Genomic DNA, 17,766 nt, shown 5'->3' on the forward strand with positions numbered 1-17,766 from the left:
AACAGGCAAATAACTGCACCTTTCCATCAGAGGCTGTGTTGATGCGGTAGTGGTAGACTCTTCCCTCATAGCGGAGAGAAATGGATAGCTGTCCGGGGCTGCTTTCACTTTCCCGGACGAGGAAACTCCCGTTGATGAGGGATGAGAGCAGGTACTCGGCGGCGCTGCGTGACACGGGTCCATGGTACCAGCTATGTTTCTCTAGACTGTTGACTGGTGTGATGTAGTTGGAGGGCACCCAACCTTGGCCGTTCTTAGAGCGTACTTCACTCCACTCACCATTTTGATTATAGCCCAGCACACGGAGCTTCTCGCCTATTAACACAGAAGACAAACAAATTAGACTGTAACCAGTGGTGCTCAGAGAGACTGGATTGAATTGGCACTTGCTTTGCCCCCAACTATTTAAATGGTTAGATTGGACTTCAGAGAAAGTCTAGAATGTACCTGGAAAGAGTAGAAAAATGTAATCTAGTTTATACTGTAGTTATATTCTGATTGGTTCATGTGGCCCTGATAAGACATCATTCAATCATTTTTTTTTTAAATTTAATGTCCTTCAGTATTCATGAATCTAATGACATAACAGTGTTGATCTTGATGCCTTGGTAACACTCAAAAACATGAGGAGTCATGGATACATCGTGCCTCTTGTTAAAACTATCTTAATAACTATGGGGTTGGGTCAAAAGTATCTCTCTTGTAAGAGGACTACGCAAAACCGGGCATGTAGTAACTTGGTTCTTTTGACTATCTGTCTGCCTCTGACGCCAGAGCAGGAGAGGAGAGACCAGTCATGTCTGTCAAACCTGTAGAGGGAGGGCTCTGGCAGTCACATCCATCCACTATGACAGTATCATAACCTTTACCCCAAAGTGAAGGGGCTATGCAGTGTGGGAAAATAAAATGAAATCACCAAATAATAAACTAATATACTGTCATGCTGAGCATGGAGGAAAAAGCTTTAACTTAAGCTAGTCAGAAAAGAACTATGGAAAGGTCTTTTTTTTTTTTTTTCAAACTCAACTCATTCTGCTTACAACCCACAGCACTGCATTTAACAGAGATGGTTCACATCCAGCCCACCAATTCACCAGTCTCCTCTGTGTCTGTAGGTTTGTGGGAGTGGAAACATTGACTGCCTCCCTGCCACATACTTTAACAGGGCTCTGGTCTGGCCAGGCTCACAGCAGACAATGACAGTGACACAGACTCGGAGTCCCTGGATCTTGTTTAGTGCTTTCATCCACCTGTTTTAAACTATGGCTGAACAACTGGCATATAAACAAAGAATTAAAAGGCAACACCGGTTGCTTGTTTGTGACAGAACAGATAAGCATATGGGTTGAAAATCTCAAAATTCCCTCCATGAGTCAGTGTCTTAACATCACATTCATCCAAGATAGATCCCTCCGTCATCTGAAAATAATGAATAATTAAAAGCCAATAATAAAAGCTTTCAATCCATTGGGTGTAGAAACGCGATCATCATTATACTGTTTCCGGACAGTGCTTTTCTGAACTTTGAATTTCACAATAATGCTGGTTTACTAGGTAGCTGTGGGTTGAGAGAGGACAGACTCATGTCTTAACATTGGACCTGTTCTCATCAGTCTACCTGTGGTAGGATTTCTTGAACCTCACCAAACCAAAGGAGTGTTTCCTTACTCAAGTATTTACATTTGTAGAAGATAACATTTTTTAAACAATCTTCTAAACACGTTTTCCAAAGAAGTACACAGTAAAACAATAATGCAGTCACAACTGTGGGTAGCTGTCATGACAATGTATATTTGGTATGCTTCATACAACATTCCTTCAGCATAACTGTACAAGTACACCTAAACTATTTCTTACTAGGAGTTCCTGAACTGTCAGTTAGCGTTGCCTCGAGGATTTCAAAGAGGGCTCGATATTTGACAACAAGACATCGCAATGTTCAATTGCAACATATCTACTGTTCATAGAGGTGTGGTTGATAATGATTGATAAGAAATACCTCTACCTGAGTCATGTATCCAGGCAACATTAGTTTCCATTCAAATTAATGTGCCCACAGAGAGGTATTGTAGAGACTTGATTCAGCAAATCACAAACATGTACTTTTTGTAAATATAAGTAACTCTAAGGCACCACTTAGTTCTCTCCTAAGAGTTCAAGAGCAAAAAACAAACAAAAAAAAAACCAAACATTTATTTTATGCACAAACAGGGAATGTATTATTTATAAAAATAACAAGTAGGACAAATAGCACAATATACCTATTCTGTACAAGTGAAAAAAATCATGTTTTTGATAGACTGATGTAACATCTAGACCTTCTCATTACAGATCTTGCATTGAGACTTTGAAAATAAAGTTGGACTTCCTCTGAGATACCCAAGTCTGTCAAAAAATGCTCAAAGGTTGTTGTGTCACAGTATGAAAAAACCTAAACTCTGCATACCTTTAGTGATGCTTAGTGTGTTGTCTCCACTGGCGACAAAGTCATAAAGTGCAACAAAGAGGTTGGGGTCACTCTCAGCCGCCCCTAGTAGGTTCTCCTTGGAGCTCCAGCGTACCGCCTCTGTCAGCGCTGCAGAGTCCAGGCCGAATGGCCTGTGAAGAGCTTCTGGATGAAGAGTAACAAGGGACAGCGAGTAAGATGGTGAAGAATGAGGCTAACTTTGATTAATTAACAACGGTATTGGATTGAACAACATTGTAATGTCTGGTCATGAATCAAAACACAAATTCGAGGAGCACGCAAACACATTGAACACTTATAAAAACAAACAAAATTAGGTTGCCGGACCCAAAAAAAAAGACTTAAAACAAAATTGCGGTGAAAATGCAAAAACCAATACTCACAGGAGTCATATTGAGATATCAGAGGACGTAGAAATGGATGTCTATTGTACAATTTCCAGTGTTTATAACAAGCACCCCTCTCATCAATACCCAGGTACATGTCCAAACCTTATAAATATTAAAAGTTCTGATGACTAAATACAACCCCATGCATTTATTAATTCAAACAAGGGGTCTTGCTTTTACCCATGATTTGTGTCCAAAGATGGTCTACCTGTTAGTTTAGGCTGATTTCCCTGCTTGAAGCCAGTGTGAAGATGATGGCCGCTTAGAGCCACCCACTCTTCCTCAAAACTGCTGTTTGCCTGTAAGCACCTCAGAGGCATTACTTTAACCAACTCACTCGCTGAAGAGCACTGTTACCACTCGCTTCAGATACAGAGACCTGCTGTGTCAAGCAGCTAAACAGGGAAGGTCTAAGATGGGAGTGATTCTGCAATAGTATATATGGAGGAGAGGGCAAGGCGGAGCTTCAAAAGAGACAAGGGAGTTCCTCTGCTTTCAGTGGATTCAGTGATAACATTATGCACACATGCGCATGCGCACAACTAAATGATGGGTGCATGTGTGTTCAACATACAGAACACTCAGCAACTGTTGCCAAAGCCACTGCATGTCTGGGCAGCTGCAGCTTAAGTGGGAGTGGAGTGTGATGAAATAGAAGAAATTAAAAGAACATTGTTGCACAAAGGGAGAGACAAAATACGTCTCTTCACAATTTTTTCTTGGCAAAAAGAAATAGATATAACTCAGTTTCCTAATACACGAAACCAACTTACTGATTCTTGATGCATGTATTAAACTAGTTATTAAAAATGTGCCCCTTCTAAAATGGATTCAGCCGCAACACAACAGCAGAGCAAGTGAACCAGAATTTCTTACCAGCTTCTATTTTTAGACTTGTGCTTTCACGATAAGCAACTGTTTGCAAATGTTTGGTGATCTACAACATTTATCAGACACATCTCATTCGCCACCAGACACAAACAATTCCATTTATAAGTAATACTGTGTGTAATTCTTGTGAAAATCTTCTTTTCGTAGCAACTGGACTTGATTTTCTTCCCTTGGAGACGTTTCACCTCTCGTCCGAGAAGCTTCTTCAGTTCGACCTGAAGCAAGTCCACTTGTTACGAGAAGATTTTGACAATAACTGACCATGACATGGATGACAGAGAAGCTCCACAGGCAATATTGTGTGTAAACGGTAAGCACAAAGAAAGTCAGGCATTGCGTTAAACCGCCCTGAGGTATTTAATGCCTTTCTCTGCCATACGTTTCAATAATTTAACCTGAAGACTTTCACCCTGGACCCTTGATGAAAAGGGATGTCAATCTCATGATCTTAAATGGGGAACGACATAAAATTTCCCAGAAAAATCTCGGCGGGACCCGCTGAATAGATGTCAAATAATCAAAGAATCAATTCACCAGAAATAGCCTTCCGTTGTTTGGACATGATGAATTATCAGACAAAAATGGCATGCACTATCAGGGTTAGGGTTCGGAGGTAGAGCAATCCTCTTTGGAACTGAACATTCGTGGTTTGATTCCCGGCTCCTCCGAAATGTTGTTGAGCAAGACACTGAACCCCTAACTGCTCCCCTGACGCTGGTGGACGGCAGCGTACTGCTCATGGTTCATCCACGACAGGTTAATTGCACAGAATGAATTTCCCCGCGGGGATTAATAAAGGATAAATTATTATTATTATTATTATCATTATTATTAAGTATGGTTCAATTGGTTTCAAAGACTATTATAGTGTTGCTGATTAGGTGTCAATAAGATTAAAAACAAAACAGAAAAAAAAAGCCTCTGATAATATATGGCAGACACACCACAGTCCAACATTCACAATGTACACAGCAAAAATGCCCACCTTTGTCCTGGACCAGCATGCCCTGCAATGCTGCACTGGCTGTGACCTGGCTTAGCCATAGTTCCCAATACATCTTCTGCTTGGGTCCGCTTCAAGTCTCCACCACTGTAGTTTTATTATTCCACGGTACTGCTCCGAGTAATTGTTTTAAAGCTTGACCGTGACTATTCCGACTCACAAGATGGAGACTGAAAAGCACAAGTGTGCATTCTTCTGGCGCTGGTGAAAAAGAGCTTCTCTAAATCATCATCATCACACTGACTTCAGATCTGAATGCGAGCCGAGAGCAGTTCTCACACCGCACTTGTTCTTCATTTAATCCAACTAAAAACATCTCAAGCAACAATACTGAAATTAGCTTCTTGTTATCAACTCAAAACAAACCTTGATGTGGACCCCGGCACAGACATCCATGACTTGTGCTGTCGGCGAAAAAGGATCGCAAAATGTAAAGAGAAGGCTTGGGGTAGGCATGAAATGAAAAGGGGGCATGAATATAGATTTAAGGGCTGGGTCAAGGTTTATGGTATGGAGAGTAGGGATCAGGGTGATGTGTGCACATATGTGTGGGGTGTTTGAGTATGTGAGGGCTGGACTGGTGTTGCAGCCAACAGCAGATGGCTGGCTTGTTACCCAGGGGATTCAGGGGCCTCTATTGACCCACACTTTTGCTTTGTGTGTGTGTGTGTGTGAGAGAGAGAGAGAGAGAGAGAGTGAGAGAGAGAGCGTATATGTGTGTGTGTGACTGAATGCAACAGCATGACTGCAACTGCTGGGCAACTGTCAGAGCTGCTCCTCTTACATATCACATCAATCCACTTGGGATTTTTTTGGGACATTATGCCATACAAATTAGCAAAGTTCTCAATTTGAAGAATTCTAATCCTCAATTCTAATAATCCAAGACACATGGTGTGTGAGAAAAATGTAAAGCCTGATCGTTCATGTAGGCCAACACCCTCGCTGAATGACCCAATTACATGAAATTGTTTTCACAGTGCAGTTTAATTAAGCTGATCACAGTTGTCAAAGCATTTTTGAATCCTTCATAAACCAGATAAACAGCAAGCTGCTGTTCCCCCTGGCCACGCTCAGACATTGAGTACTGAAACATTTGATTGAAGGCACACTTGGTCGGCGTGGTGTATGCCGTGTGACTGTCCGGGTGCCTCGGTGTGTGTGATACTGTGTGAGGTGCAGCACAAGTGTTTTCTGAAGAAACTGACGCTTTGTGTTGACTGGGCCGGAGGGGGTGTTCGCATGTCCGGGGGGCACGCAAAGGCTCCAGCCCCTCAGACAGCTGAGACAAAGGTGACCCTATACACAAACACAAAATGTCCACGAACAGATATTACTTGTGACACAACCTCTGTGGCTCTTCAAGAACCCTGCTATGGCTTTAGCTGTTTGTGAGGTATTTTTGTTGTATACGTTCATCAACAAACAAAACGTGACCAAATCAACCAAACAATCCGATAACATAACCTACACACCCCAGTCAAACACAATACAGATTGTTTCAGAAGCGCATAGGTATGGATGTAAGAGTGTATTTTTAGATGCTGGAGAACAAAACATCACAACATGACATCCAAGAATAACCCAGCTGAACACATAGTGATGATGGTGAGGAGATAGGTGGCTGGCCGCTCGCAGGAAGCTCAAACAAAACCTTGGCCTGCGCCACGGATGTAAAAGAGATTACCTCAGCCTTCGGGACAGACAAACTCAAATGCTACAAGACAGTTAATTCAAAAAAATAAAAACAGAGAACAGGAGAGAAAAGAACAACTACAGGGAGAGACCACAGGTGTCCACAAGACAACCTGAGAAGGCCTCGATGAGCTTTAAGTTCAGAATAACTTTGAGAAAGTTAGTCAAAGTTCTCTTTTTATCTTAGTGCTATGACTGCCAGGTCCCTTACCTCCAGCTAGATGTTCTTTTCCAGCTCAATACAGGATCACCTCTTACAGACCCCAGCATTTAATATTTTTTTCCTTCTTCTTCAGGTCTTAACTAACCTGAACTTTTGAGTTTTTATTTTCATGATAACAATGAGCAAATAAATGTAATGACACAAGGCTAGATTTACAAGAAGTAGAAACCATTCAATAGCGAGAGGGCGTTAAATCAAAAAGTCAATGTTAAAATGAAAATGTTAAAATTTAATTTTAGGGACTTGCAGAGTGTGTCTGAAAATAACAACAAATAAATTCTGTTACATTTATATAATAATATTAATAATAATAATAATTTATCCTTTATTAATCCCCATGGGGAAATTTGTTCTGTGCAATTAACCCAACACGGATGAACCATGAGCAGTAGGCTGCCGTCCACCAGCGCCGTTAGGCAGCAGTTAGGGGTTCAGTGTCTTGCTCAACAACATTTTGACACACTAGGAGGAGCCGGGAATCGAACCACAAATGTTCAGTTCCAAAGACGACTGCTCTTGAGGACTGCCGACCTCTTGTACCACCCCGCCCCCCCAAAATGTGTTTGAACATTTAACTAAACTAACCAAGATCAACAATTCATCCTTTCAAGTCTGAACACACAAAAAGGTATTCGTATTTTTAATATATTTTGTATAATCCCATTATCCAAATTCAATTTCAAAACTCCCTAAAACATATGCAATGGTTCATAATAAGCACGTGGCTGAGTTGAAAAAGTGATCTTGATTATCACTCAATCGTAACCGTCTAAAATCAAAGCAGGATTCTTCGTCTCTCAACATAGATAATGTTTGAGTGAAAGATGATTTAACAAGAGTGCTACATCGGGACTATTGAGCGCACCTCAAAATGAGCCGCACCGGCTAAAAATAAACAAATGAATAAAAGTCTACATATACAGGCTGCACATGTCTATAAGCTGCAGGTGTCCATGTTGTAACATGAGAAATTTACACAAAAGCATTTTTTTTCTCTTAATTAAATACATTCTGGTAACATCCACAAATACGTTATGGAAATGCTTTTTTTACCGAACAGTGCCTGTAACACGGCAGAGGAAAAAGATTAATCATAAATAACACAAGGAAAAGTCCATCCATCAATCCATCCATTTTCTATCCCTGCTTTGTACTACTCCAGCTGATCGCTATCTTCGTATTTGTCCTGCACACTAAAACCATTAGTCTTCTTCAGTGTCAGAAATGAGCAGCCTCAGAATATCATGGTAATTTCATTGGTCTGATGTGATGGTTGTAAGCTCCAAAAAAAATCCATAAATTAGCCGCATTATTGTTTAAGCCGCAGTGTTCAAAGCGTGTGAAAAAAGCAGCGGCTTATAGTCTGGAAATTACAGTCGTTCTAAAACTAATGTCCCTTTTCACTATGTGGAGAGTGATAATGTAATCTTGTCAACAATTGAGCTGTTCATCTTCTAGCAAGGTCCACCTTCCCTGTCATCAGTTGCTGCCCTTCTCTGACTGCAACAGTCACCAGATTTAGTTGGCAGATATTCTATCCTCATTTTTAAAGGTTTGTGTTTATGATTTTGAAAAAAAGTTAAGAGCAATAATCTTTGGCTGATTAAAAAAAAACTCTTTTGACACATAAAAAACCTGTTGTTTCTGTTTTGTTGGAAAGTGCTAACCCCTCACAGGCTTAGCCAATGACAGGTTGCACTGACTTGGCTTTTAAATAATTTCAATAGATCAATGATAAAAAAGCATGCCCACGTGATGCCAGAGCATAGAATAGTACTTGCAAACAAAATTATTATGAATGAGCTTGAGACCATTCTCGCAAAGAAAAAAAATACAAAACAAAAACACATCAACAACAACAGAAAAACAAAACAACCCAAAACAAAACAGGCACAATTCATGAAATTGGCAAAGATAGGAAGAAAACAACAACAATAAACATTCGCAAAAAAAGAGAAAAAGCTTGTAAATAACAGGCAATGGTTAATGTCTTAAAACACTCAGTTTAGTTATCTTTGAATCTTGGTTTATATTGGTCTGTGATGCCTGCTGGCTCTATAACTAAACTTTTTCATGCCTTCTCTGTTCTTTTTTTTTTGAAGTGAAACTGATGCTCAAGTGATAGTTATAGAAAATGTTTGACCCTCAGGATTAGAACCCATGCTGCTACAAGAACACTGCATGAACTCTACAAGTTGAACTTTCCACTTCAAATTAATTTCTCACAAATCACTCTCATGCCAGGACTTCATTTCTTATGAGATTAAAGTTATCTAACATTGTCATTCAAAATGGTTGAGAGAATTATTTACATTGGTTCTTCATTTAGTTGACAGACTAACAAACAATGCTAATGGAGGGATAATAAGAACTAAACCGCATGTCAACTGTGCGGAGAGGAAAACCATAATAGCTGCCCAGACGTTTATTGCTCAATATCTGAATTTTGGTAATCGCTCTGGCATACTGGGTACAACTCATCTTCTGCTGAATAAGATTCAATTATTGGAGAGTTGGAAGAGGCTTCTGTGGTTTCGACATTCAGGAACAGAAAATTGTTAAGGAAGAAAAAAGAGCTGAAGATGCACCTTAAGCACAAGTTTTGGCTAATAAAAAAGTCTGACAAAGAGTATGCAAGCCACTATTGTTGTTGGCGTTGGAAACACAAGCGACTTGCTACATATCCCAAACAGAAGATGTGAATGTTGTGTTGGTTGTAAGATGAGGCCATCAGCGAAGAGTGTAAAATAGAAAGCTGCATGATGTAAAAAAGCAAGCAGCGGATGTCAATAACACTTGATCGAAGGTCAAGGTTATTTGGAGACAGATACAATTTCTGCAAACTGCCAGCAATTTTGGAAAGGGAACAATTGCACAATTGTACAAAAATGTACTTCTTTACAATTTCAGTTCTCATTACTAGACTTGTTACATTAGTAAAACTACAAAAGTACATTAGTACATGACTATAAATAGTAAATTTGTGTTATAAAAGAATCATTCACATTATCTCACTAATCTATGAGGCGGATTCAAAAGTCTTTATACAGCATGCTCTCCTGAAAGTTCTAAGGCCAATTTAGGAGAAGATGCAAAAAAAAACATCCTGATATAGAATATAACTGCAAGACTCTTGTTCTTTGCGGCAGATTGAAGGTTGCTTAAGTCTTCATCAGCAGCACACCAATATGGAGGGTTTGGGCATGCTCACATCACAGAAATATGCTCATGCAATGTTTATTTTCTGCCTGTTTATATTTGTCAATATCATCTGATTATTTGGATATTCGTAGAAATTCTGAATGCCATACAGAAATAACTGATGTCAATGAGGGACTTCAAAGGGAAAAAGAGACAGTCAAGTAATTTTCTTACATTATGTTTCTGGCATAATATGAAGACTAATCCTGCTTGTTACAACTCTTACACTCCAGGAAGGTTACCAACAGAACAGAATTTTAGACAGACACAATATACCACTGTGCAAAGTTGATATGTGGTATAGTAAAGGTTTGACTCAATAAACATAGCCTTGGTAAATTGCCCGGATATGTACAAATCTGTAATAAACAATATATCCTGTCATAAAATATTGTGTAAGTTCTATTTCCTTTCAATGAAATATCAGGTAGGGATTCAGAACCGGTACAGGTTTAACTATAATTTGAGTATAAAGTAGAGTATCATGAACCTTAATTTATTATGGAAAGTCAAAACTTTGGTAATATGACAACACAAGTTTCATCATGTTAAAACATTTCCCTAGAGCAGACGCCTGCTTCCCGCAAATCTTTGTTGATGTCAACTTCTTTAATCAAGGAATTACACATGCCGACACAGTCTGTCCCTGCAAACTTACTCACGTCTGCTTTTGCACCCTGTATGATGACTACCATCTAGGGAGTGGACAAATGGTTGTAAGTGCAATAGAATTTTCCAAGGATGGGATGAATGGAGCTCTAACCCACCATCACGCTGCCCTGCCCATCCTCTCTGAGGGTTTGTTATGGGTTAATAATGGCTTCTAAGTACTTTCCTCTAGGTGTGTTGGCAACAAAGCTAAGTGCTCACTTATGTGACAGCAAAGAAGAGAAGTGGCATATGGGGATGCCTCGTCCTCCATGCGGTGGTCTGCAGCACGAGCAAGCATAACTTGATGGGTTAGACCCAAAAATACAATTCCATTGTACAAATGCAATTTCAAAACTCCCCAAAACCCATGAAAGGGTTAATAATAAGTCTGTCGTTGACTTGAAAAAGTGATCTTAATTATCATTCAATTGTAACCATCTAAAAATCAAAGCAGGATTCCTCGTCTTCGACATGATGATATTCGAGTGAAAGATGATTGAGCAAAAGAGCGGTTGCAAAAGTAATATCCCTTTTCACTTTCTTGAGAGTGACACTGTAATCTTGTCAACAATTGAGCTGTTTATCTTCTAGCAAGGTCTACCTTCCCTGTCATCAGTTTGCGGCCGTTCTTGGGCTGCAACAGTCACAGGATTTAGTCAGCAGATCTTTTGTCCTCATTTTTAAAGGTTTGTGTTTACGATTTTGAAAAACAACAGTTAAGAGCAATAATCTTTGGCTGATTTAAAAAAAATGTTTTGGCCTGCTCTCACCTGCTCTTCTTCTACATGGGCTTAAAGAGAAAGCATGTTGGGGACACAGTAATTTGAATGTCTAGTATTCTTTTCTCAATTGAAAGATACAAAAAGTCCTACTCTTAATAGAATAAATCAAATGGACAAAAACTGTGTGAAATGTAAAGTTGTTGAGATTATGGTACATGTCAGAATCCCTGCTGAAAATTTGCCTTGAGGCACGCTATTCAGTGTGGAGGATGTAAAATGTCAAGCTGAGTGTGTATAAGCCACTCCCTGCAGGTAAAGAAGCATGTTCGCCACACAAATCCCAAGCATATGCACTGTCCCCTTTCTTATGTCTTTTCAATTTTCTCCACTCTTCGCAGTGGGGGCTTACAGATGCACTCTCAGACTAATCTCACTGTCTGAGCAGCTAATCTGTGTGTGGCGCGCTTCAAATATGCCAGGATGTGGGTTAAAGCTGATTTACAATGACTAAGAACACTGCCACTGACCAAACAAAGTTTTGCTTGCCATGTGGTCATCATCACCATATAGCTGTGAAGCTGCTAGCAAGCAAAAAAAAAATCAGTGCACCTGAACAATATATTTAAATGTGCCTCAATTCCATCCCATCAAACAAGGTAACTTTTTTCCCCATCTAAAACACTAATACATAAATTGTAGCAGATGGATGTTGAGTAATTCATTGACTAACTGTTCCCTGGCACAAAGCAAATCACTCGAAATCATGTGAAAATAGCAAACATCTGCCTGTCTCGCCTCAGAATCATTCTTAGCATTAGAGGAGATATTTAAGGACAGCTTTGCCGCAGTACATAAAGATTAAGGTTTTCTGTATGACTGGTCAGCTGGCGGGTGATAATTCTAAGGGATAAGGCCCTGCAGGATAATCCTCACAAAGACACTAAAAAAACACTAAAAAGTGTGTATGTGACTATACAAGCGTGTACATATTTACAGTATACAGGGATTTATTTCTATATATAGAATAATCACGCAGCTATATAAATCAGTTTGTGCTGTCTGCACCTCCCAACTGGTGTTGACATGAAAAACTACACTGCAGCCACCCTGTCAGTCACATTTCAGGGGTGACGGTCCGGTGTCATCACTCATCTCTGCCACTCAAGGGAATGCAGTTAAACTGCTGCTAAATGCCGAGTGCTGGTTTCAACAGTCTTCACTGACGCGAGACTCAAGTTTGCAATACAACACCGAGAACACAATCACACAGTCATGTCCAGATTAGCATAATACAAATATAAATGCATGAACTGTTTGCCATTAATGATATAACCAGGAGGTCCAGTATTGCATTAATGCTCATCTACACTTATCTATTGCTCTCAATTGCCATTGAAAGCAATGGATAAGCTACTGTGCTGTAACTGTAAATTTGTAAGAATATTGTTGATCATCCTTTTTCACATTAAATATATTTTAACATCAACCAAACTCTTCTTCTGGCTTTCAGAATTACTAGCTTACATTATTTGTAAAAATTCTGGAGCTAGCAGAAGGCATGGTACCAACACATATATGGGTGCATGATTGGTTAAGTTCCACCATCGCCTCATGTTGAGCCAGGAAAAACCCTGATTTGTGTGTAAATGTGTGTTTATTCCATGCCAAGTCTCCATCTTGCAACTGAACAGATAAGCAGGAGTGATAATCCCAGCAAAAGAGTACTGATACAGGAAGTGAATAAATGCTTAACAGGCTTGGCACAGAGAATTCCTCACACCTACCACACATAAATTTTCCTCTGCTGCACCTCCTCGGTTATAAATTGACACTGCACCTTACCTTAAAGGAAGAGCTGATATGGCTTTGTATCATTTAATTTTTTTCAACTTAAAATCATTTGGGTTATATTTTTAACAGTTATTAGGGGCATTAATTGTTCAAAAACATATCGCAGTTTTGCTTCATATTGTCAGGAAGCAGAACAGCTTACTAAAAGTGAACCACCATTTCTTCTTTCATGCCTGAGACCATGTTCAAACTTGTCTTAAAATACTTGTTTAAACAAATGAAAGAACATAAGTGAAGCAGCAACACTTAAACTATTTGTAATACAATGTTGAGTTACCTGTATGCTTAAGTTACAGTAAACATACAAACAACATACTTGGTAAGTTGCCAAGAAAAAGAATCCAAGCATTTCTAAACAACACCTTTCATGACACTTAATGTTGCTATTCTGTAAACCTTGTTTCAACTTTGACCTGGTTTTCCTACATTACCAGAGACAAATCTGTGCCAGAGCTCGCTGTGCCAACCTATGCTTTCCAGAGCATAGAGCACTAACACTCTTATTTATCTCTGCCATTGCCTTAAAGTTTGCTCAGGATAAATGTGCAACCTGATATGACGCCATTTAATCTCTGCTCTTTTGATTTTTGGTACTCTCTTTGAAACTGTTGAGGAATATTTTGAGTTATCTAAACAACATATTGTTGTGTGTACATCTATAAAATGCTTCGAACAGGTAACTAAACATCACTGAGTACACATAGCCTTTAATATTAAAAGGTTACTTTTCTTATGAACTGTTCAGCAGAACTGAAATTCAGTTTTTCTACACATCAATATCAGAACAATTACAAATCGGTTATTACTTAGAAATGTGTCTCCATTCATTGTCTGGGTTAGCCTGAAAAAGAGATACATTTATTGCTCATATATCATCTGCAACTATTCACACTTTCGATTACCTTCAATCTTGAACGGCATGAACTTTTAGAGATCTGAGGCCAAGGATTCAAAGTAGGACAGGGATTTGTATGTCATTCACATGCGCATTTACCACATTTGTGAAGCATATATTTTGTGGCTAAACCTTAATAGCACATTCTGTCATACAGCATTTAGCTTGATCGATTGGGGTTTTCATTGTCATTGACAAAAAACAAGATTGAAAATTCCGGTTCATTTAGAAACGGGAGTTGAACCCAGAAGAGGGTTAAAGGCAATTAGAGGGGGTAAGAAGAGGGGCCCGAGGTCAAAGGGCCTTCCCGCTAAGTGATAGTACAAGCCTGGTGAGAGGGTGGAGTTTCATGGAGATAAATTATTTAACACTGAATTCAGATATTACAAAGTTCACATAGGCACATGCATTCTTCCAAGAAAAACACATTTTAGATAGTACTCCACTTTAATATATTTTGACCTTTGTGTCAGACAGCGACCAGTTTTACTGTAATTTCTGGCCTCTTACAGTGTAAGGAGGTGTGGACATGGCTCCTCCTAGTGGTTAACAACTTTTTAATCGAAGCAGAAGATGTATTTTAAAAGTCTGCAGAAAACGTCGCCCAGGGCCAAAGAAGACCTGGTTTTTCCCGCACGGTGGTGTGACTGCTATGAGACTTATCCTGGTAGTTGGGGCTTTAGCACATCGTCAAAAGAAAAGTAGATTTGTCTCTAATCTAATTTCACCCATGATGCAAATCAGCTTAGGTCCATGGATCCCGGATACAGTCATCTCTATTCCCTTCTGGGCTGCATTAACAGTCTGCACTTTAAGTACAGCTGGCAAAACATTCACCATCAGTACTATTGCCAAATAATATTCAAATCCATTCATCCGCTTCAATCTCTGTAATCTGTTAAGTCTAAATATAGGCGGACTTGTGACTTTGTTGATCATATAAAATTAACTATCTTAAGTGCTGTTGTCACTCAATCCACTAACCAGGACCACCAGACAATATTCTTTTCAACCATGAAAATGGTCTAAGAAAAACATGTGAGACATGTGAAAATGTCTAAAATGGAAACTATTACACTTGTTCTTATTTTTTGTCATATATAATGTGAAGATGTCAGATCTTCCTAACCAGGGCCAAAGTTCCAGATAATGAGGAAAAGGTATGTAAATTTTATCCCTCTGAGCAAAGCGCTCAGGCTTCTGACTGCTCTCAACACTTCATGGCTCTCCTTTTTTTCTACTTTCATGACAAGGTGACATCAGCCAACCACGGATCCCTGTGTACCATCATCAGCTTCATTCACAGCAGGCTCCACATACAGGTATATCGGGATGTTACCTTGATAGGGTTTTGGGAAACCTGGCCAATCCTCATATTTATGTAGCTAACAATACTGAGCGCGAATTGGCGTGTGATTAAAAAATACCAAGTGTTTATATGACTAACTTGATATGATATGACATGGGTTTCAATCTTGGTAAAACATAATACAATAGTGATTCTCAAAATTACAGCCTTGCATACTTTGACTGTTGCAGTTTTATTGGTGTAAAATGCTGCAGACATTTTGCTCGTGGTGTCTGACTACTGCTAAATACAAGAAATCGATTTGTTTGTTATTCTAAAATGGTATTGTGCAAGGGTCAGCACAAAGCAACGTCACGTAGGCTTAAGCTAATATTAAAAGGCAACAAAGAAGAAGTGACTCTCTTTCATATTAGAGACAAAGTTTCACAATCTACCTCCAGACCTTATGAACTGTATACTATTGGATAGGCACATAAACTTGCATGTTCACTGACGCCTAGTACAGCTGTTTACAGTATCAGAGTGATTTCAAGAACTGGAACAAAACCAATGTGAAATAAATAAACTTCAGCTGCAATTCCAAGAAAAAGTACTCTGGCAGTTGTAGGGCAGGCTCCAAAATGAGGTTGAGAGATGCCCCTGGAAATACTAACTACCTTGCAGTGTAAAGTCCACTGCAGTTTACGTGTAAGATAAAACAACAGCATAGTTTGGGTCTCTGAGCACCTGATAGGACAAATAGGGCTGAACTTCCAATAGACTGGCGCCACTAAATGGTGAAGGGTATCAACAATATACTTTGACGAGTAATTCTGAGGGTTATCTGGTGAGCTCCCTTTGAATCTGTTCTGGTCTAGTGTTTGGTCATATTGTTCGAATTGAATTTTTCTAGCTTGAACAACTCATCTGGTTATGTAGCTTATGTATCATGTATGTTGTGAGGTAAAGAAGCTAAACCTGACATAAAAAGAAACTACTGCACACCTGTCCCAGAAGCAGGAAGTGGCATATTTCATTTACAGGAAGAAATTAATCAGCTGAAAGAAATTCAGCAACAGGTGCTTTACTACATTTATATGGAAAGAAATAAAAGGAAATAATAGCCACATTCATATGGAAATGAATGAAAGCAAGCCACTTATTTGTGTACTAACTGGCTGCGTTCAGAAATTACCAATACAGACAATTTTCACAGAAAGAGCCACACAAGTGTGAATTGACAACACAAACACTTATTCCTCACAGACTGCCACCTTTTATTGCAATACAATTCAAGAAAGCCCAATTAAATGGACCATGCTTAGGCAAAGCTAAGATGTATTCTTGTCTGATGTTTCATTTTTTTTAAGCTGTAATTGTGACATCTCATCAAAATACATAGAATGTAAGTCTACAGCGTCCCTCTGTCTGTGAAAACAAACACCAACGGACAGTGACAACCCCATGATTGAATCAGAATTAAATTCGTCAGAGCAACTCCCGATAATCAACCCACAACAAAACTGTGCATCTGTTCTTGTACTTCCCTTTCCTGCTGCTGACACAATAAATCTTTGGTTCCTTTTGACAGTGTCTTACGTCCACATGATGTTATTGCTGAATCAGGAGAAACCGACTATCCCCAAACATCCTTAAAAGGATTAATTCAACAAAAGACAATTGATATATTCCATTTTTGCACACTTCAATTTTAAAAGAGCAGCTTACGTATTCATTATCAAATCACCTTTCTTAGTCAAAGGATCATATAATATTAGCAACCTCAACAACTCTATTCTTTACTGATCAGTTTGAGATGAGGGATTGATAAATGACTTCATCCAAATTAACCTGAAAGGATTAAATGGATACTGACCTATTTAAAGGAAAACACAGCCACCTTAAAACAACTTCCAGTTTCACAAAGATGTATCAGATAATGCTGCATCATTATCACATAAATAAAGTCCACAAGAAAAAGGGCTCTTTGATAGTCACTTGAAGACTCGAGAGCACAGTCCCAAGCCTCCTCACTTAAGAGTCTTTGTTCTATTATTGTGAGCTTTGAAGAGTAAAAGTCTCTCAGCAGAGTGGCAGTATGACTGCATCCTGGTTGCTATAAAAAGGCCACTTCTGCCTCAACATTGGAAAAGAGAACAGTACCGACAGTGAGCGGTGCTGCACTTAGTATGTCTGACTGTTTGTGTATGTACATTAAGCAGAGGAGGGTGACTTTTGAGATGTAACAGCCAGGATTTGAAAATGCTTTTCATTCCCCAAAGCATGCACCTTCTGTGTGTCCAATGCTCGCGGCAACCGCGTGAAGAAGTTATATCTGGTTCATCTGTGCAAGTTAAGGGAGATATGAGAGAACCCCGTCTTTAAAATTCATAGGGGGGGGCTAAGACTCATCCAGAAATCAACACTAAAACCAATATAGCGACATTTTAATTGAGATTTTAAATTAAAAAAAAAAGTGAAGGACTATTT

General features: G+C 39.2%; 1 protein-coding gene across 4 annotated transcripts in view; it reads right to left on the reverse strand.

Moving 5' to 3' along the window:
• Positions 1-17,766, reverse strand: part of abl2 (c-abl oncogene 2, non-receptor tyrosine kinase) — a 29,316-nt gene that overhangs the window by 9,206 nt on the left and 2,344 nt on the right. Inside the window, exons 1-3 of one of the 4 annotated variants that reach the window (XM_086161818.1) lie at positions 3,065-3,277; positions 2,447-2,608; positions 20-315 (exon numbers count right to left, since the gene is read on the reverse strand). In XM_086161818.1, coding sequence (XP_086017944.1) covers positions 20-315; positions 2,447-2,608; positions 3,065-3,176 — 570 coding nt within the window. In that variant the 5' untranslated portion in view covers positions 3,177-3,277. The other 3 variants (XM_086161817.1, XM_086161819.1, XM_086161816.1) reach the window with 3 other exon arrangements.

This window comes from Fistularia commersonii, chromosome 16, assembly GCF_037954325.1.
Source record: "Fistularia commersonii isolate RoL2024-O1a breed Wild chromosome 16, RoL_Fcom_v1.0, whole genome shotgun sequence".
In the NCBI taxonomy this organism is placed as follows: domain Eukaryota; kingdom Metazoa; phylum Chordata; class Actinopteri; order Syngnathiformes; family Fistulariidae; genus Fistularia; species Fistularia commersonii.